The sequence below is a fragment of the Psammomys obesus genome, unplaced genomic scaffold, assembly GCF_907164565.1.
Source record: "Psammomys obesus unplaced genomic scaffold, mPsaObe1.curated_primary_1811, whole genome shotgun sequence".
In the NCBI taxonomy this organism is placed as follows: Eukaryota; Metazoa; Chordata; class Mammalia; order Rodentia; family Muridae; genus Psammomys; species Psammomys obesus.
Window position 1 is genome coordinate 22,990,730 of NW_026593286.1, and position 21,743 is coordinate 23,012,472.

Consider the following 21,743-nt stretch of genomic DNA (forward strand, 5'->3'; position numbering starts at 1 on the left):
GCTCAGTGACTCTTCAAGACCAGAGAAGCCTCTCTCATGAAAGCAGGTGGAAAGTCCGGAGCCCTGTGAACGGAAGTTAGCAAGAAAAGGTATTGTTCTCTCCATTGCTCTTACGATGTGTGCTTACTCTAAAAGTGTGTATGGCGAGCTGAACACTGGGGTAGAGGACTAGCGAAAACATAGCCTATGTTTTAGTAGCACACAGTTTATGCTCTTCGTTTGTCACCATAACCCTGTAACAGCCAAAGCCTTTTATCCAAAACTAGTAATTATCTGAAGCTCATAAACTTACTTACTAAACTCTCATAAAATTTCATTATACATTATTTGTAACTTTTTGTAGACTTTAAATACTCTCCCTTGGGCCATTTTCACCTTTTGTTCTAAAGACCTCTTCAGTTAAGTGCTTTATATCACTCTTGTTAATGAAGCATAAAAAGAAGGCTTCTTTTACAACTCTCATTTTAATCAAGAAAATTTATAAAGGGTTTGATCTAAAACAAATTAATATCTTACGGTACAAGTACTGATAATGTGACTAAATGGGAATTAGCCTATACAGGTAATAACCTACCCATGCACTATATTTTGAAATCAAACTTAACTCTTTAGCCTTTGAGGACAGCATAATGGCATATATGTGTGAAAATGCCTAAAGAAACTCAATAAATTACATCTTAATTTTAAAAATTAATAAAAGAGGTATCTAGATTTTGTGTTATAGGGCTGAACTATATGTCTCAGTGCCAGATTTAGTATTAAATGTTTTAATTTTTAAATAATTTTATACATTCACTTGTATCCCAGCTGTAGCCCACTCCCTCTTTCCCTCCCATTCCTCCCCTCCCTCCCTCATCTCCTCCCTGCCCCCTTCTGAGTCCACTGAGAGGGGGTGTCCTCCTCTCCTTCCATTTGGCCCTAGCTTATCAGGTATCTTCAGGATGGTGGCAATGTCCTTATCTGTGGCCTAGCAAGGCTATTCCTCCCTCAGCGGGGAGGGGAAGCTCATGAGTTAAGGTCAGAAACAATTCCTGTCCCCCTTACTAGGGAACCCACCTGGATACTACCATGGGCTATGTCTGAGCAAGGGTTGTAGGTTTTATCCATGCATGGTCCTTGGTTGGATAAACAGTCTCATAGAAGACCCCTGTACTCAGATATATTTGGACCTTGTGGGGCTTCCTGCCCCTCTAGGAAGTACTAATCCCTCCTTCCTTCATATGATTCTATACGCTCTGCCGAAGGCTTGGTTATGGGTCACAGCATCTGCTTTGATACACTGCTAGGTAGAGTCTTTCAGGTGCCTTCTGTGGTAGGCTACTGTCCTGTTACTTGTTTTCTCCTATTTCCAATGTCCATCCCCTTTGTCTTTCTAGATGGGGATTGATTATCTTACCCCTGGACCTCTTTCTTGTTTGTCTTCTTTAGGTGTACATATTTTAGTACATTTTTCCTATCTTATAGGTCTATATAAGTGAGTATATACCATGTGTGTCTTTCTGCTTCTGGGATACCCCACTCAGGATGATTTTTTTCTAGATCCCACCAATTGCCTGAAAAATTCATGCAGATCTAGTATTAATTGAACCAATAGAATATATATCTTACCCTTTAGACTTCCATTGCTTATTAAGACTTTATGTGTTCAAAGGAAAAAAAACAAGAAAAGAAATATTTTAGAATTTACCACCTAATTAATGTATAATCGCACTATTCATGCTGATATTGGTTTCAGAAGATGGATCAGGATACAATTGCAGAAAATTAAAAATAAATTATAAATAAAAATAAAAATAAATTAGATATAAAAATTTAGGTAATGACCAACTTTGTTAATGACACTAAATTATCTTAATGTTTCATTTTGTATTTTAGTGAAAACAATGTAATTTAACATAGTATGAATGGTTGGTTCCCAATTACCAAAGTAAAATATTTATATTAGAGTTGGAAATGTATAATTATTTTTTAAACCTACAATATATAAAAACACATAAAATGTAGTGATATAAAAAGAGACAGTTTTAGACTATGGACATTAAATTAAATTATTTATTTTACACCATGTAGAAATATTTCAAAACGAATTTAAACTGTAACAGTGAACATCACTGTTGCCTCAGTTGTGCCTGTCCTTACTGAATTATCCAGGTACGAATGAATGAATGAATGAATACATAAATAAATAAATAAATAAATGAAAAAATATTTGGAGTGAAAGGAATGTTGTGATATTAGATCGGGACTCTAAAAAATAAAATCTAGCATAAAAAGATATTTCTAAATCTCTGAGGCACATGTTTTAAGAGCTTCCTTTTAAAGCTTCCTCAAAGCCTTTTTTGAAGTTTAACCAAAAATAAATTTAATAGTCTTGGGATTTGAAGGACAAGATTGGAGCACATTAATGTAGCTTGGCAATTAAAAAACACAATGGTTTAGAAATTAAAACTTCAACCAAGAATAATGTTTTATATAGAAGCAAACAGATAGAGTGTTATTTAAAGAGGTAAAAGCAATTCTGCTGTGTCATCGAAAGAGATTATTTTCTATTTTCAGGAAGTGCTAGAATGTCTCTCACAGGAGAGAGGTTTTCAGAATGAGACAATTGTTGAATCCAATCAAGGGCAAGGAGAACCATCTGGCTGCTGTATATCTTTCCTTTTAATGGAAAGCTTCCTCCTTAATGCATAGGAGAATGCATTGTGGCTCCTGGCACATTAAAGAAACCAACTCAGGAGTTTACTCTGCCAATAGTCCTCTTAGCAGATGCTGCTTCATTTGTTAAGTTGATAGCTTGTTTGCTTACACCTCCTCATGCAGCTGATATTTTCACAGGGAATTTCGAGAGTTTGAAAACGGGTCCATCTGTGTGGAGTGCGACTCCCAGTGTGAGAAGATGGAAGATGGACTCCTCACGTGCCATGGACCGGTGAGCCTGAGGACGTTAGTGGGTGTGATGGCTTATTTAGAACAATGCATATAAATCCTATGTCATTGCTTTGTGTCTGTCCATTTAACTGCTATTTATAGGATAGTGAAGGGGAAATGTTTAGTATTTGAATCTAGAAATGTACAGTTTAATAGGAGAGATGAAATATTGGGAAATTTGCTATCATACAAATATAGATTCTTCAAATATTGTAGTTGAATAAGAAAAACAAGAGTATAGAGTTGTCTTGGGAAATGACACACTTTTGAAAAAAAAAACATACAAGTCATCAGCTTAAATGATAATAATGAAGTCATATTCTGTAGAGATTGTTAAAAAAAACAGATGAATGAGAAAATAAAATATGCAAGTGTAAAAGTTCATGCTGTTGTGGTGAAAATTATAACACTGCTATTTACTCTCTATGATGGTAGAATGGAGGATACCATGAAGAGGACAGGATGAGCCTCATAAACTAAGACCTAAGGCACTATAATCAATGCTGTGTTAGATAGAAGATCCAAGGAGTAGAACTCCATCATGAAAAACCTAAAGGCTGAGCAGCCTTTTCCACAATTAATTCAGCATTATATTAAGGAGAAAATTGGTTCTGAATTGCAGAACAACACCTCCCCACCACACCCACCACCCCACCGCAGGCGCTGGATTCCACCAATTGAGTTTCCGGGAATACTGAGATCAGTTGTTGTTTGCATTAAAATTCATGCAAACGTTCTTTAAACAAATATTTAGTTCTTCTGTTTCTGAATCATCTCTTGGGTAATTTTGGGATCAACATTTGGGTACAAGCAAAAACTTAAACCTGCTTTCATAAAAAAAAATGTATATAAACTCTATATAGCACACATTTTCTATGAGTATGCTTATTCAGCATTTAACTAACTTAGAAAAAAAAAATAAAGTAACCTTCCAAACTTTCATCAGGCCTCAATTAGCCACTCTGGCAATTTCTGTAAAGACTGTGGAAAACTCAGTCTTTCCAAAAATTGAACCAAGATCAAGGTTCAATATGAAAAGGCAGGCCTCTGGGAAATCGAAATAAGTTATGTGGCATGACTCACAATTCTCTTTGACTCTAGCTCCAGAGGATCTGACACCCTCATATGGTGTCATGCAGGCAAAAGACCAAGGCACATTTACGGAAAAGTTTGAAGTTTTGTATAAAAGGTTTCAAAATACACCCTTCATTTCTCTAATGTGATTGATGATACTAGTTTTCTAATGTCAATTTTTCAATGATCATGTTATTTACTTATCAAAAATAGGAATTATAATGCTGTCTAAACATCATATTTATAGTCAGGACTTAACAGACATCAAGCATGATTTTGAGAGCTTTGTGCTATGTATTTTCCCATATATTTTCTGCTCTTGTCCCCTATGTATTTTCCTCTTCTACTAATGATGAAGTAAACATGAACTTGTTAAGTGAATAGCTCACTGCCATGAACAGTGCTACACTCCCACTATGCATTCTGAGGACTTAGAAAAAGTGACTGTCTATCCATGCTTCTGCTCATCTGCCTTCTGCTACACAAACTTATAATAAAGGATAACCTGGTTATTAACTTCTCTCAGTGTGTCTATTTTGACAGTTTGTTATTTGTTCTTCAAAGGAATTGTGAAATTTTATTTTTAATTTTTCTTATTCTTCTTCTTATTATTATCAGTATATTTTTTACAACTTATTCACCTTGTATCCTGGTTGTAGCCCCCTTCTCTCTTCTCTTCCCAGTCCCACCCTTCTCTCTTCCTCCCCTATCCCTCTGCCCTAGCCTGCTGATAGGGAAAGTCTTCCTCTCCTACTGTCTGACCCTAGTGTGTTAGTTCCCATCAGGACTGCCTGGATCTTCTTCCTCTGTGGGCTGGCTACATAGCCCCACCAGTCAGAAGTGATCAACGGGCAGGCAGCCCAGTTCATGTCAGAGACTGTCTCTTCTCACCTTATAAGGGAACCCACATGGAGACCTAGCTGTCTATAGGCTACATCTGAGCAGGAGGTCTAGGTCCTCTCTATGTGTGGTCCTTAGTTGATGCATCAGTCTCAGCAGTTCCTCCTGAGCTCAGCATTTTGGGGCTTTGTTGGTCTCCTTCTGGGACTCCTGTCTCCTCCAGGTCCTTCTAAATCCCCCATCTTCAATAAGCAGGGATGCACTGTGTCCAAAGTTGGGCTGTGAGTCTCTGCATCTGCCTTGATCCCCTGCTGGGTGGAGTCTTTTAGAGGACATCTGTGGTAGGCACCTATCCTTTTTCCTTTGCTTCTACTGATCTCCGTGTCTATCCTGTTTTCCCTTCTGAATGAGAATTAAGCCTCTTCCCTAGGGTCCTCCTTATTGTTTAGCTTCTTTTTTAATTTTGATTTTGATTTTTTCACAACTTATTCATTATATATCCCAAATGAAGCCCCCTCTCTCCACTCCTCCCAATCCCACCCTCCCATCCTCTTCCCCCATCCCCTTCCCCTAGTACACTTACAGGGGGTGCTCTCCTCTCCTGCCATCTGAGCATAGTTTACCAAGTCTTATGAGGACTGCCTGGATTCTCTTCCTCTGTGGCCTGTTAAGGCTACATCACTATGGGCAAGTGATCAAAGAGTAGGCAGACAAAGAGTAGTTCATGACAGAGGCATCCCCTGCTCTCCTTACTCGGGAACCCACATGGAGACTGAGCTGCCTATTGGCTACATCTGAGCAGGGGTCTTGATCCTCTCTATGGAAGGTCCTTGGTAGGAGCATTATTCTCTGCAGGATACCCTGGGCTCAGATTTTTTAGCTTTGTTGATATCCTTGTGTGGCTCCTCTATCCCAATGCCCCCCCCTTCTGTAAGACTCCCTGCACTCTGCCCAAAGTTTGGCTGTGAGTCTCAGCATCTGCTTAGATCCCCTGTTGGGTGGAGCCTTTCAAAGGACCCTTTATCATTGGCTCCCATTCTGTTTCCCCTTTTCCACCACTTTTGCTGTCTATCCTGTTTGCCATTCTGAATGAGACTTAAGCATCCTCTCTAGAGTCCTCTTAGTTTCTAGATTCTTTAGGTATGTAGATTTTAGTATGGCTATCCTATATTATATGATTAATATGTGCTTGTAATTGAGTGTACCCCATGCCTGTTTTCTGTTTCTGGGTTACATCACTCACAATAATCTCTTCTAGTTCTATCCAAATTGCCTGAAAATTTCATGATTTCCATGTTTGTAAGAGCTGAGTAATACTATATAAAGAACTGAAGAGATTAGATACCAACAAACCAAACAATCCAATTAAAAAAATGGGGTACAGATCTAAGCAGAGTATTCTCAACAGAGGAATATTGAATGGCAGAGAAACAAAATAATGCTCAATGTCCTTAGTCATCAGGGAAAGACAAATCAAAACAATTCTGAGATTCCATATATACACATCAAAATGACTACAGATCAGAAACTCAAGTGACAGCACATGCTGGAGAGGATGTGGAGAAAGGGAAACCCTCCTCTATTGCTGGTGGGAATACAAATTTGTACAATGACTTTGGAAATCAATCTGGCGCTTTCTCAAAAAATTGGGAATAGCACTGCCTCAAGGTCCAGCCATATCACTCCTGAGCATTTACTCAAAAGATGCCCTACCATTCAAAAAGAACATTTGCTCAACTATTTTTAATATAAATTTTTATTTATTAAGATTGATTCACTTTGTATCTCAGCTGTTGCTACTATCCTTATCCCCTCCAATCCTGCCCTCCCTCAGTCCCTCATCTCCTCCCAATCCCATCCTCTGTCCCTCATCTCCTCTCATGCCCCTTCCCCAGTCCACTGATAGGGTAGGTCCTTCTCCCCTTCCATCTGACCCTAGCCTATCAGGTCTCATCAGTACCTGCTGCATTGTCTTCCTCTGTGGCCTGGTAAGGCTGTTCCCACTGTAATGATAAAAGAGCCAGCCACTGAGTTCATGTCAGAGACAGTCCATGTTCCTATTACTAGGGAACCTACTTGGACACTGAGCTACCATGGGCTACATCTGTGCAGGGGTTCTAGGTTATCTCCATGAATGGTCCTTTGTTGGAATATCAGTCTCAGAAAGGACCCCTGTGGAGCTCCTGTCCCCTCCAGATGTTTCTATTTCTCCCTTCTTTCATAAGATTCCCTGTACTCTGCCCAAAGTTTGGCTATGAGTCTCAGCATCTACTTCGATACTCTGCTGAGTAGAGTATCCTCTGTGGTATGCTCCTGTTCTGTTTTCTGTTTTCTCCCTCTTACGATGTCTATCCTGTTTGCCTTTCTGAATGAGGATTCAGCATCTTACCCAGCATCCTCCTTCTTGCTTAGCTCCTTTAAATGTACAGAATTTTAGTATGATTATCCTATATTATATTTTTTATATCCACTTATAAGTGAGTATATACCATGTGTGTCTTTCTACTTCAGGAATACCTCACTCAGGATGATCTTTTCTAGATCCCACCATTTGCCTGCACTTTCATGATTTCCTTGTTTATGATTGCTGAGTAGTATTCCATTGTGTAAGTGTACCCCAATTTCTGTATCCATTCCTCAACTCAGGCAAAAAATGGGTAAGATCCTAGAACTGTATCCCACTTTTTAACTGGCTTACTTGATTTGTTGCTGTTTAACTTCTTGAGTTCTTTATGTATTCTGGATATTATCCCTCTCTCAGATATAGGGTTGGTGAAGATCTTTTCCCAATCTGTAGGCTGTCGTTTTGTTCTGATGACATTGTTCTTTGCTTTGCAGAGGCTTTTCAGTGTCTTTGTTGTGTACTTGAGCATCTTTTGGATATATGCCTAGGAGTGGCATAGCTGGATCTTGAGGTAGCACTATTCTGTTTTCTGAGGAAGGGCCATACTGATTTCCAAAGTGGTTGTTCAAGTTTACATTCCCATCAGCAATGGAGGAGAGTTCCCCTTACTCCACATCCTCTCCAGCATTTGTTGTCACTTGAGTTGTTTTTTTTTTATTTTTTATTTTAGCAATTCTAAATGGTGTGAGATAGAATCTTAGAGTTTCAGGTGGCTCAGTTGGTTAAACACCAGACTTTAAATCTGGAGGTCTGGGGTTCAAACTCAAGCAGAATTATTTTTAAAAATTTAAACATTTTTAATAAAATTAAGTTAAGGCTGGCCTGACACCCCTGAACATGTGTGAGACTCAGAGTCCCAGTCCTTTGTAATCAGCACTCTTGATTTTTTTAATTTATTTAGTATGAAAAATAAAAATAATAAACATATTTTTGTTCCATCATAGTAGAATGTACGTAGCAGATGATTAACATCACTCTTAGCATTGAAATAGAGACTTGATATGTCAAAAGAATAAAGAAGGCAGTAAGTAGCCAGGAGGTGGTTTCACTTGCCCCTAATCCCAGCACTCAGGAAGAGGCAGACACCTCTTTGTGAGTTCAAAGCCATCCTGGTCTACAGAGGGAGGTCCAGGCAGCCAGGATTATAGGAAGAAAACATGTCTCGAAAGAAGACTAAAAAGAAGGAGAAGAGGAGGAGAAGGAGTAGAAGAAAAAGGCAGTAAGTCAAAAGAGTAGAAAGTTACAGGGCAAAGGAAGAAAAGGAAGAAATAAAGGGCAGGAAAGGTATGGAGGAGGGAAACAGATAGTTGTGTGTTTGTCTTACATCGTCAGTTTTATAACTAGCAACATTTACCATTTGTTAAATCTGAGTAATACTATGACATTTCTCATTTAAAATATAAATAAATTTAACCATAATGATTAGTTATTTTATAAGCCAGTGAGACATGAAGCTCAACTCAATTGTGGAAGTTATGATTCTATGTTTTATGATTCTTATCATTTTAGCTTTTTTTTTCTTCCAAACAGCAGTGTCTTCAGTGTTGTGTAAGTAAAATACTTGCTAAGAACATAGCAGCTGTGTGTTAAATGGGACAGTGTTATCCTATACAGATATGATGGAAATTCTTACTATCCTCAGATAAGTAGGCTGGACATAAAGGAAGGTATTTGTTTGGATATGCTGGTGTGCATGTACTTGGTCTTGTTTGTATAATTTACATATTATATGTGTACTTATAATTGATCCATTTTCCCTACTTTCACATCCCTGAGTAGATCCAATGAGAGAGGTATGATAAGAACTGTGGAAAAAAATAAGTATAAGAATCAAAGTTGTAAGAGAGAAATGTATGGGCAGTAGTGCCAGCAATAGAAAAGGAACTACATGGAGAAACTGAGCTTTGAATGTTTTTGTTTGTTTTGTTTTGTTTTCTTTTACAAAATTCTCAAGTAAGGGATACAGGGCTTGTCTCTGACATGAATTCAGTGGCCAGCTCTTTGGTCACCTCCTCCTGGAGGTGTGGGTGGGGTGCAGCCTTGAGAGGCCACAGAGGAAGATGATACAGCCAGCCTTGATGAGACCTGGTGGTCTAAGGTCAGATAGAAGGGGAGGAGGACCTCCCTTAACAGTGGACTAGGGGAGGGGCATAGAAGGAGAAATGAGAGGGTGGGGAGGGACTGCAAGAGATAAAGGAGGGGGCTGCAGCTGGGATAGAAAGTGAATAAATTGTAATAAATAAATATATAAATAAAATTAAATAAAAAATGTAAAGTAGCTGTTAATATGGTTCATCAAAGAGGTCCTTATATAATAATTATATCCTAGTATTTTATTTCAGAAAAAAATATTTAATTATTTCAATGTAGGGTACTCTGAAAGTCTTTGAAATATTCAAAAGCAGCCTTCTCCCTATTAAAGTTCACAGGCTCTGAATTCGTAGCATAGTCACTTTTTTTTTTCAATTTTGTAAATATATTTATGTCCAGAAAACTTAGCAGTGTCCATTTAACCCAGTTTAGTGACGAGTTCTTTAGCCTTTGCCTTTTGCAGCTTGGCAATGCGAGCCACAGATTTAGGACCCTGCCGTGTTTTGAAAGATGGTGGTCCCCTACTGCATCATCAAAGGAAAGGCCAGGCTGGGGTGGCTGGTCCACAGGAAGACTTACACCACTGTGGCAACTCGGAAGATAAGGGTGCTAAGCTGGTGGAAGCTATGAGGACAATTACAAGGACAGATACTATGAGATCCGCTGCCACTGGGGAGGCAACGTCCTAGGTCCTAAATCTGTGGCTCTCATCTCCACGTCCACATGAAGCATTTTATAGAGGAAGCAAGGGGAGAAGAGACTGGAGATGTTCTCCTTCTCCATCTTGTAGGGTTTCCACTTTCATTTCATTATTCAAAGTGAGTTTTGTCTTACCTGCACTGGAGAGTTAATGGCAGTCTTCCCAGAGGAATGAAAGAACATCACTGTATAATGGTGAATAGAAACTTTGTTTTCTGTAGAAGCTACCTGGAAAAACCAACTGCCACTGAGAAAAACAGTGTCAGGTGCACATCAGGACTAGTCTGTCACTTTGTTGCCTGTCTAGATTATTGAGGCCAGAGGCAGTTTAGAACCAGGGAGAAGGAAGAATAATCCTTTATTTCAACATCTTTGTCACTCACTGCACCTAGACTATCAAAAGCCATGGGAATACCACAATACAAGAGTAACCATTAGATGATTGCCTTTTTATTACAAAAGTAAAACAACAGTCAGTGTTCTTCAACCTCTTAGGGATTTGTGAAAATGCCTTTTAACCACTTCAGCTGAGGATACTTGGTTTTGTATCATGGTGAAACAAATTGTCACAAAATAACTGGCTGTGTTAAAATAAACAATGAACATTTTTTAGTTTGTGACATTTTTGTATCTTATAATTTTTTGCCTGAATATTATTTTACATTATAAGAATTTAATAGGAAAATAATGCCTAATTCAGACTCAGCTTAATTTACTTATTGTAAGCTTTATTCTGTGCTCTGCCAGAAGCATGTCTCTTGTCTTGTAGAATAAGTCATGCCACTGAGCATACTTGCACAGTAAATGATTCCATATAGTAGATAGTATTACATGCCTAAGTACCCATAAGCAGGTGTTAAAATTGGAAGCATGTGAAGTATTAATATTTAGGAAGAAATGAGAAGTTAATATTAGCTACTCTTTAGGTAGGATTGGGATTTGGTTTCATAGGGTAATTTAAAATGTTTGTTTTATTTTCTTTTAGCTCTGAGTTTCACATGAAAATAATGGAGTAGATATCTACTTCTTTTAAACTCAAAGCCTTCTTTACGATTATTTTTTTCTTCTTTACTTCACTATTTTTCATTAGATACTTTAATCCTTAAATTTTAAATTATATTCTTTTGCTTTGTGCTGCTTTGTATTACTGAGCTATAATACCTAGATGGTTTGAGGTTAGCCTGTTTCCACAGTTAAGTTCACCACCAAGAATAAACATCCTACACATGAGTCATCCCTTAATTAACGTTTCAATAGAGTGTTTCTATTACTCTCTACATTCACAATATTTGCAAGTATGAACCTCGTATAACTGTGTCCTTGAATACTTACTATATTGCTTATCTTAGCTGTAGTCAAAGTGCGCTATAGTAATTTTCCGGGCCTCCAGACTTAGGCAGATAACAGGGCAAATAGATTAGGAGGCAAACAAGTTCCAACAGTCAGTCAAAGAAATATTATCATAGCACCCTGAAGCAAAAAGAGAGCTCACACAGAGGGGCGAAGGCAGCAAGTAGAGCATATTCAGCATAGCGTTGTGCGCAAAAATCTGGATCCTTCTTCTGAAAAAAATAGCATTTTAATCAAAACGTTCTCAACTTTCTTCAATCTCAAAATATACTACTTAACTATTACATGCTTATTGCCCGGATAGCAACATTCTTAGAAGTTAGAATTAGTATTACAATGTCAGTCTTGTGTTGGAAATGATCATACATGCCAATAAGTCGGCAATTCAGAGGCTGATGAATGAGAATTATGGGTTTGAGACCACCATGGGGTTAACTAGGAGACACTGTCTAAAATAAAAATAAAAAGTTCAAATAAATACATATTACTTTCAGTATTGCTTTCATACCATTGGTGCTTGTCAACTTTCTATTTACTTAAACCACTATGTTGATTGTATGTGAAAATATGTAAAGTGGGTTCACTATATTTTAATTAACACTGTTCATGTTACCTTCATTTGCTAAGTTTCTTCATAGACGTTTTTAACTTTAAAATACTTTCATATAATTTTTAATATTTTCTTATATTATATATTGTATAACTCTAAAGATTGTCCCGTGGTTTGCAAAAACCCATATAAGTGCATATATTACATCCTTTTATGCATCAGTATAAGATGATTTGAGACAAAGAATAACCAAGAAATTTCTACATGCATAGGATACTTAATACCTGGTAATTCAATCATAATGCATTTTAAAGTTTATTTTAAAATAGTCATTAGGGAATCTTGCTTGCCATGAAAAGCAGTGTATTCTAATGTGCATTATTTCTCATTAGCTCCTTTATGGTTTTGTATATTCCCAGTAATGGTTATAAAACATAATACGTATGGAAAATTTGTTATTTACATAGACCGTTACTTCGTAATAACATTGAGATTGAACCACAGGAAGAAAATACTGAAAAAATAGTAAGAAATACTAATGGTCAAATTCATTTACATTAGAGAAATGACATGGAGAATAGTTAAACTGAATACTGCTGATTTCAAAAGTGAGAGGTTTTCAGAATATATTTGATAGTATGATTTCACTCACATACAGCATAGAAAGGAAGAACTTGAAGGCTCTCTTAGCGCTGCTCCTACTCAACAGCCACAACCACATCAGTGCTGATGGACATGCTCTCCCTAGGGGAAGACTATTTGTCATTCAAAAAATTCTCAGAAACTAATCCACATAAATGCATTCAGAGGGAACTGAACTCAGTTTTCTTTCTCTGTATTTGTTTTCCTTTTTCCTATCTCAGGGACCTGACAACTGTACCAAGTGTTCCCATTTTAAGGATGGCCCCAACTGTGTGGAGAAATGTCCAGATGGCCTACAGGGAGCAAACAGCTTCATTTTTAAGTTTGCGGATCAGGATCGGGAGTGCCACCCATGCCATCCAAACTGTACCCAAGGGTAAGCATCCTTGCTGGTCAAGGGCTAAGCCATGTACATGTTTCCAGCTCAAAGGATTAACGCATATTTTTATTTGTTATCCCTGATGCTGTCTACTTACTTTAAAATAGTCTAGGGTAATGCTATTTATCTTTGTATTTTTTCATTTCATAAATAATGTATTTTATTGAATATGGCTACTAAGGAGGGCATCGTGGTCAACATAGATTAAACACAGCATACTAAACTACTCATTTACAGGTTGGTTTTAAAAGAAATTCTTTCTAAGTGAAACTTTGAAATATCTCCACTTATGATTTACCCATAACCACCCAGTTACTACCTTCATTAAGCTAGTGTGCTTTTGGTGCAGTCTGGAAATCACCCACTTTTTACTATAGGTTCAAGGTATTATTAGAAGAGACAGTATAATACTTGTTTCATAGAGATTTTTTTAATTGAATATACAATATATACAATATATTTTTTATTTCTTTATTTTCAAAACCTAAAATAAGGACATCTCTTTAATAATTTTGGCTTTGTACTATTCCTTCAATGACATGATCCTAGACAACCTTGAAAAAACGAAAAAGAGGATAACCTGCTCATGTGTTCATACAACATAACTGATATAGTTGTGAGTCATTCATTGTATGTTATCCTTTAACATAGAGCTCTTTGACTCTCGTGAAATGATTCAGAAAGATACATATTTTTCATTAAAGAAGATATGTTGTGCAGCATAACTTATGATATATATAACATTTCCCTACACACAAATTAATGATATTGTTTTTGTTCAGTGTTATGGTCATCGACGGAGTGATTAAAAAACCATGAGTTAAAGAAAAACCATGTACATTAAAGGAAATGATGTCACCTCAAGCAAATTCCAATCTACTTCTTTAAACAAATTTGTCTTATCTCAGTAAGAATTTTCCCCTTTGTTTCCTCGCAAAGATAAATATTGTTAGAATTGAGAGCAATTTAACTCCCTTTATCCTCTACTCATAAAACCTCACCTCCACTGTGCATGTTCATTGTTAGTGTATGCACAGAAACACGTGTGCTCACACTTGTAGAGCATTATCTTTGGCACTTTATATCTGGCAACAGAGTAGAGGTTCTGGAAAGAGATTGTCCTGACAGATTAAGGCCTCACTATTAGAAGATATTGAAATAGTGAAACGAGCAGCATAATTTTCTGCCAAGAAAACATCATTTTTTTTGGAGGCTGCTATAATTTCCTATAGGTCATGAAATCAGCTAAGTCACCCTGTGAATTAGCAGGCCCTCAAAAGGTAAAGCAGTATTCTGCCGTAAAATTTTAAGTGCAGTGTAGAAGAGCTGGCTGCCAACTTCTTGGAAACATAAGCACACAGGTTGAGGACGCCAAGGCAGTCACCTACACACTCTGCCTCAAGAAAAACAGAAGTAATAAACGGTTCCCCTTGTGAGTTTTGGTACACTTGAGTTGAGAGTATTTTATGAAAAAGGAAAAAGAATGGTACTGCTGGAGCACAAGAGTCAGCAAGAGAAAGAGAAAACTCTGCCTGTGAAAATCATCCACAAGAGGGTTTTATTGTTTTGCAACTAAAATTAAACCAGTAAATTATTCAATATAATGTCGATGTCAACAGCTGTTGCCATTCAAAATGAGACCTTTTGCTGTTTTTGCAAATCTAATTACAATGAAGCCATTAGGGAAATGAAAGTGAGAACACAGATCCTAGTCTGGATGTGTGGCTTGTCGTGTGTCTTCTTCGTCAGTCTTTTAAATCATGGTTATATAATAAAGGAAGGTATATAGAGTAGAGGGAGGGAGATGTTGGGGACAATGGAAAGGGCTCAAATATGGTAGCAACATAACTGGGATCTCATATAGAAGGGAGGCTGAGGTTCGGTGGGGAACAAATTTCACCCGCTCACTTGGGAACTCCAAATAAATAGAAAGATACCCTCAACAGCTCCTGGCTGCAAAATATGGTGAGACAGAACTAGGATGCTCTATTAATGGCATTTTCCAGGGTAACGTGTCTCAAACAGATGGTTTTGTCCTGAGGTCTTATCCTTGATTTCATTGAACTTCCCCTTCATCATAAGTTCCATATTCACATCCAGTGACTTCATAGAAGTGTCGTGATTCTAGCTCAAGTAGAGAATTCAGGAATTCCTACTTAGTATGAACTAGATTGCAGAATATCCACTGTGCTTTGTCATCTTGTACTGAGACAATGAGGTGGGCTTGGCAGTTCATCCCTTCTTTACAAACTGAGTCTGAGCATACAGAACTGTGATCAAGTGAGAGATCACAAAACAGATGGAATGATGGGATGATTGACTTGTTTTATTCCTCAGTCTTCTATTACCTGACCATATCAATAAATGTGAGCTCACCAGGTCAGTTCTAGCTCTGAACAAAAGGATTTCCTTTTATATACCCATGTTTATTGGGTCATTTAATAACAAAGTTAATGGAAATAGACTTTCCAATTAGAACTTTAAAGAAATAAAGTTCTTACTTTGGATACAGCTTAATGATTTTCCTGAAAATAAAATTATCTATCTAATACCTTAAATATATTTTTAGTACTCCAAAAGTACATTAAATAAATTAGCTCTAAAAGTTCAAGTACTTTTCAAAAAGATGAACCATTCAGTCCCAATTAGAAAGCTTCCACTAGTGTCCTTAGAAGACAGAAAAAGAAAAAGAAAGAAAGAAAGAAAGAAAGAAAGAGAGAAAGAGAGAGAGAAATGAAGGAAGGAGGGAAGAATGAAAGAGAAAAACACTGTCTCCTCTGAATAGAGAGCACATTTTAGCAATTGTTTTTATTTCTTTCATTCTCAAGCTTTCTTCTGTGGGATACATGCTAATCAAGTTGTTTTCTTTCAGTTACTGTCACAAATACCATCACCAAAAGCAACTAGCAGTAGGAAAAAGTTTATTACAGCTTACACGTTCAGGTCACAGTCTGTTATTAAGTGAGTAGGAACAAAAATTCAGTCTGAAATTTGAAACAGAAGCAAGGAAGACCATCGTTTGGAGGCTGGTCATTTCTTAATTAGCTTTCTTTAGACGGCCCAGGACCAACTTCCTAGGGTTGGTACCAACCATAATAAGATGAGTTGCATCAATTAATAATCAAGACAATCCCCCTTTGATAGGTCAATGTTATGTAGGCAATCCCTTCATCAAGACTTTGCTCTCAGATGTTTCCAGTCTGTGTAAAGCTGACAATTAAAGTTAAGTAGGAGACCTACTCTATACCAAGAGAGAGACATATTCAGAATATTGACCTATGTGGACTCACATTTATCATATTCAATTTATGTACCAAGCAAGAACTTTTTCTATGGTGTGCTGAAATGATTAAGAATTAAAAAAAAAACTATAAAAGAGATTAAAAATGAAGTTTGCTTAAATCAGCACACACTTTTAATCCCAGTGCTCCAGAGGAAGAAACAGGTAAATTTCTGTCAGTCGGAGGCCAGTCTCGTCTATGTGGTGAGTAACTATACAAGCCAGGGATCTACCACAAGATCCTTTCTCAAAAACAAAACAGAGCAACAAACTGAAGGAAAAAAAAAAAGAATAAACTTGAAACATAAGAATAATGTTTATATTTATAATTGGCAACATGTGTCTTTTAAAGAGAACATATTAACTAAATTACATAATGCACAATGAGTACAAATATTGTTTTCTACAGTAACATTACTTGATTCCATGATAATAAACATTTACTTCATTCCCTTTTTATTTTAATCCAGACTTCCATTATATTACATTACATTTCATTACATCGAACATTCTTTGCAACATCTCATTAGAAGTTGTTTTTGTTTGTTTGTTTGTTTTACTATTATTGTTTGGTAATTACTTAGTCTCTTTTATCAATTCATTTTTTCTATAATTTTTAAGTTTATATAATGAATATTGCACATTGATAGATAGAAAGATAAAAAGAAAAACTACTTGTGGAACTAAGTTTATAGCCTTTATACTGACAAAACTAAAAATTACCTTCATTTTCACATCAAAAATTGGAAATGTTCCCAGAATGTCTGAATTATGCTTGTCATATAGGTATATCAAGGTCCTTATGTATCAGTATGAACTAACAAATACTAAGCCTGCTTCACTATCCAGAATTCCAGAGATGGTTTTGGAGTATACATGCATGAAACAGATTTTTGTAAAAAAAAAAAAAAAAAAAAAAAGTGACACTTGTGCTCATATCTGTTGACAAATCTCTCCAGCCCAATTATATTCTGCTGTACTTTCCTGTGCTATAGATGCAAAAGTTTGTCTTATGACATATGCTTTAAAGGTCTTGGGTTTCCATTTTGGCATTTGATTTTCTCCTGTTGTGTATTTTTCAGCCACCTTTCTACTTCCTCCATCTCAACTCTCCCCAGTGATCCTTTTCGAAGGAGTTTCTCCCTATGACCCTCGTTCAAAATATTTTTCCCACTTTTTGGGAACATTTCTGTCTTCCCATGAAATAAACACAGCAAATTCTAGATCTAAAGGAAAAATTTAAACCAACAGTCCTCCTCCTAAAGTGCACATGAGGAAACATGTTCCTCCTTTTGATATACATATATATATATATATATATATATATATATATATATATATATATATATTGCTAGTGCAATTCTTTTCAAATATAAATTACAGCACATACTTAAATCATTTGATTGTCACTTAGAATTATTATACCGTCTGTCAACTCCTCTATTTCCACCCCCATTGCATTAGTGGCATTTATTGAGACTCTGCTTTCGCCTGTCAGCTAGTAGCCATTCAATTAGTTTGTTTTGCTTTTCGGACATGGACTAACTGTTCTCCATGCCAAAATAGCCTAACTGTTTCCATTTAATTAGTCTCCATGTGACAAAAGATTTCAGATACAAATATAACGTTTGCCTTTTGCTATAGTACTTTCTCAGTTCTTCAAAGTAGCCTTTTAAAATTTAATGCTTTTATGTTTTCATAAGCATACATATTGTCCATTGAGAAAATCTGTCCTTCCTTGTTCTTTGGCCCTCTTTTTTTCTCACTCCTCCTCATCCTGTGGATCCACTTTGCTGCCCTAGATAGTTACACTTCTTTTGTCTCACATATGTGTGTGTGTGTGTGTGTGTGTGTGTGTGTGTGTGTGTTTATATTGCTTTATAAGCTTTAGGAGCCACAAATGAGAGACAATTACAGTATTAGTTTTTCTGAGGTTGGCTTAAATAGTTTCATAAGCTGATCTCCAGATGGACAGATTTTCCTGCAAATTATATAACGTTGTTTCCTATGATTAAAAAAAAATATCACGTATATTTACCACATTTTTCCATTCATCCCTATGAAGAGAAAACCTACAGACAGACATAGCTTTTTTTCAAACTACACAATGGCCTTCCCTTGTCTAGTACATAAAATCCTACAAGTCTCCCATCCTCTCTTTCCTCTCCCTGTGTCAGCCCTCACGCTCCCATCTCTTCAGAATTTTTCGGAGTCTGTATAGCTCTTCAGCTGGGCTTTTGCTTCTCCTACTTTGTACTCTCTAACAGTCAGTGTTATGCCATCCGTAACTGTCAATATCTCAAACTACAGATTCTCAAAATGGTGACCATGACCTTCTGAAGCATGACTTTCTGGTGTCCCTCCTCCATGGTATATTTACAAAACTATACCATACGTGTGTGTTCATGTATCTGTCACCTTTAAACCATGAGCACAATGAAAATAAGGAAAATGGCATGTAATTCATCTCATTTCTTCTGGCAGCTCCTTGAATGGTACAAGCACTTTAGAAGGCTTATCACACAGGCATACTGAATGAATGAAGATATTTCATTATTCACACTCTCTCCTCAAACAGAATTTCACTATTGAATGTTTTTATCTTTCAAGGGTCATTATAAAGATTACACACAAACTACAGCTTTTCAGACTCTCTCTTGGACGTAAGAAGTAGACTGTTAATTTTACAAAATGGCAGTACTGTCATAAAAACAGCATTTTGAAAGGGATATCACTGGAACACATAAAAACAGTTCTTTAGAACAGAGTAAAATAAAATGATATGCAACAATGCTAGGATTTTTTAGTAGTTTATCTTCTAATTAAAATTGTTTTGCTTAAATCTAATGTATGGCACCAAGTCACTGATGTGTGCACTAGCATGCATATACATATATATATATATATTTAATTTTATGGACCTTTGTCATTTTTTGCAGGTTAAAATTTACTTTTGCCTCTCAAAGCTGATCCACAAAAGGAAAACACAACAAATTAATATCCTACCCAGTAGATATTAATATATGTAGAATATATGTTAAAGCATAGATGATGAAGCAAAGAGATAGTGGCTTGTGACCCAATGAGACCTAGTAACTCACTAATATGTGGAATCAGCTACAGAAGCTGCTTCTGTGGATACCTAAAACTTCTTTTTCACTTTTGAAACTTGAGAGTTTAGAGAAACATGTATCCCTTGATTAACACTCAAATTAGAGAGCTCCAGAGATCTTACAACCAGAGGTTATTTATCTTTGAAAGAAGGAAGAAAGGAAATAAATTCAACTTAAACACACTGGATAATAGAAGATATATTTTTATAATGGCTTCAAAATGAAGTTCCAAAGGCCGTTTGTTAGAATTTTCTGTATGTAAGTAAATCCATCAAATGTTCATCCTGGTAGATTCCTGGGCTACCTCTGTATGAGTTTATTGACTTGTTACTGAGTATTTATTTGCTTTTGTTTGAGTTCAATATTATGACATTTTTAAAAGTTTCTTTTTACAGGTCATGATTTTGCTATTTAAAAGTAGTCATCAAGATATACTGAAGTAAGGCCAAATCAGCTAATTTGATTTGCAAATAACTTCATGTTTAATGGTGAAAATGATTTTAAAATATTCTTAACCAAAGATTGAAATAATCTGATTATGTAAAATATCCATGGGAATTGCATTAAAATATATTAACTTATTTTCTGCCAACATCCATCTTTAATGAGCATCAAGCATAAGGCTGTTATATTACATTCAATTGTTCATTGCCTTTTTATTTATTTTTTATTTTACTTAAACTTAACAGTGTTTTTTAAAATGTACTTGAAAACAGCCATAGTCATTAAACTAGCAAGCAATTAATATAGCTGTATAGAATGATGAAATATGTTCATGAGTTGAAGGTTTCAGAAATGACTGATGTGTATAGAAGTTATCCACAGGAGCAGGTAAAATTTCCTTTGCTGTCTCCATGTTTTCTGGCACTGTACTTGAGTGGTAATGTCCATTCAGTTCTGTGTTTCCACCAAGAAATAATTTTCTCTCAATTTTTAAAATTATGTTGTTCCAGAAACTGTCTACCTAATAATAGTAAGAAAAAAAGTGGGCACATTCAGTATTTATCTCACTATCTCAACGGTTCTTTTTTTTTTTTTTTTTTTTTAATGACTGATTTCTCTTTCCTTGTATTTCTTTTAAATTTGCAAATCTGCAGGTGCATAGGCTCAAGTATTGAAGACTGCATCGGCCTGATGGATAGGTACTGGGTGTGCTTGCTTCCCATGTTCTTCCTCCAAGGCTCCATGCGTGAGCGCTGGTGCATGTGTGTGCATGCCGCTGTGGATGGAGAATGATGTTTTCTGTTCTGCAATTGCTTGCAGGTGTAACGGTCCCACTAGTCATGACTGCATTTACTACCCATGGACGGGCCATTCCACTTTACCACAACATGCTAGGTAACATCAATCATGTTTCCGTTTTATCACTCAAACTCTTCTCAGTGACCCCAGAAAAAAGTACTAACCAGTTGGACTGAAGTTTTAATACATTAAATGAGAGTTACAGCAGAATTGAAAACACTTTGCTTTCTAATTCATTTCTTAATCTTGCCTTCATTCATTATGATTTCAAAGTGCTCATTAGTAATACCATTGACTTTAAATTTTGTAAATTAAAAAAATCAGAAATATCCTAGCACATAACAAAACATTATGTTATAATATTAAGTTATACATGATTTCAAAAATCAAAATTGTTAAATGAAAACTTTAAAAATGTTGATTAATGCTTATACAATATAATATTTATTATATAATTTGAATTTAAGTTCTGATTTTGTGTTATTTTGAACTGATTGGTATATTTTTAGATAGAAAATTTATCCCAGAATAAATGCAATTAAAAAAATGTTTCGTACAGGTTAAAGCATATATTGGAATTACAAGACTATAACATATGTTTCATGCTTATGCAAAATTCAGAACAAAAATATTTACAGTAGCTTTTAATCATAATCAACAAAAATCAGAAGCAACTTAGGCTATCGAATTTTGGTATACCTTTGTGGTCCAATATGCCTGAGTAATAAAAAGGAAGAAATTGATGCTACACACCCATAGGTGGATCCTGAATTCATTATGCTGAATGAAAGAAGCCAGACTGTTAAAAGGACATACTCTTTGATTTTCTTTTTTATATCAAACTCTGGAAAATATGAAATACAGGGACAGAAAATCAGCCAATGTCATCCAAAGCTATCGTTCCAGGGGTAAAGTTTACTATGGTATGGTAAGAAGGAATTGGACAGATAGTGGAATTATCTCTACCTTGATTGTGGTATTTTTTTGTACAATTAAAAATGATTAATACAAACCATAAGCTATATATTTTTGTAAGGTATATAAATTTTGTGTTTTGTCATTTATATATAAAGAAATATAACTTTAAAACATTTTATGAAACATTTTAACTAGGAAAGTAGTAAATTTGAAACTTTATATAGAAATATCAT

General features: G+C 36.0%; 1 protein-coding gene across 3 annotated transcripts in view; it reads left to right on the top strand.

Moving 5' to 3' along the window:
• Erbb4 (erb-b2 receptor tyrosine kinase 4) overlaps window positions 1–21,743 on the top strand; it is a 1,095,063-nt gene that overhangs the window by 816,890 nt on the left and 256,430 nt on the right. For 2 of the 3 annotated variants that reach the window (XM_055616307.1, XM_055616305.1), the window contains exons 14-16: window positions 2,836–2,929; window positions 12,800–12,954; window positions 20,614–20,688. In XM_055616307.1, coding sequence (XP_055472282.1) covers window positions 2,836–2,929; window positions 12,800–12,954; window positions 20,614–20,688 — 324 coding nt within the window. Of the gene's footprint in view, window positions 1–2,835; window positions 2,930–12,799; window positions 12,955–20,447; window positions 20,493–20,613; window positions 20,689–21,743 lie in introns of all 3 variants that reach the window. The other variant, XM_055616306.1, reaches the window with a different exon arrangement.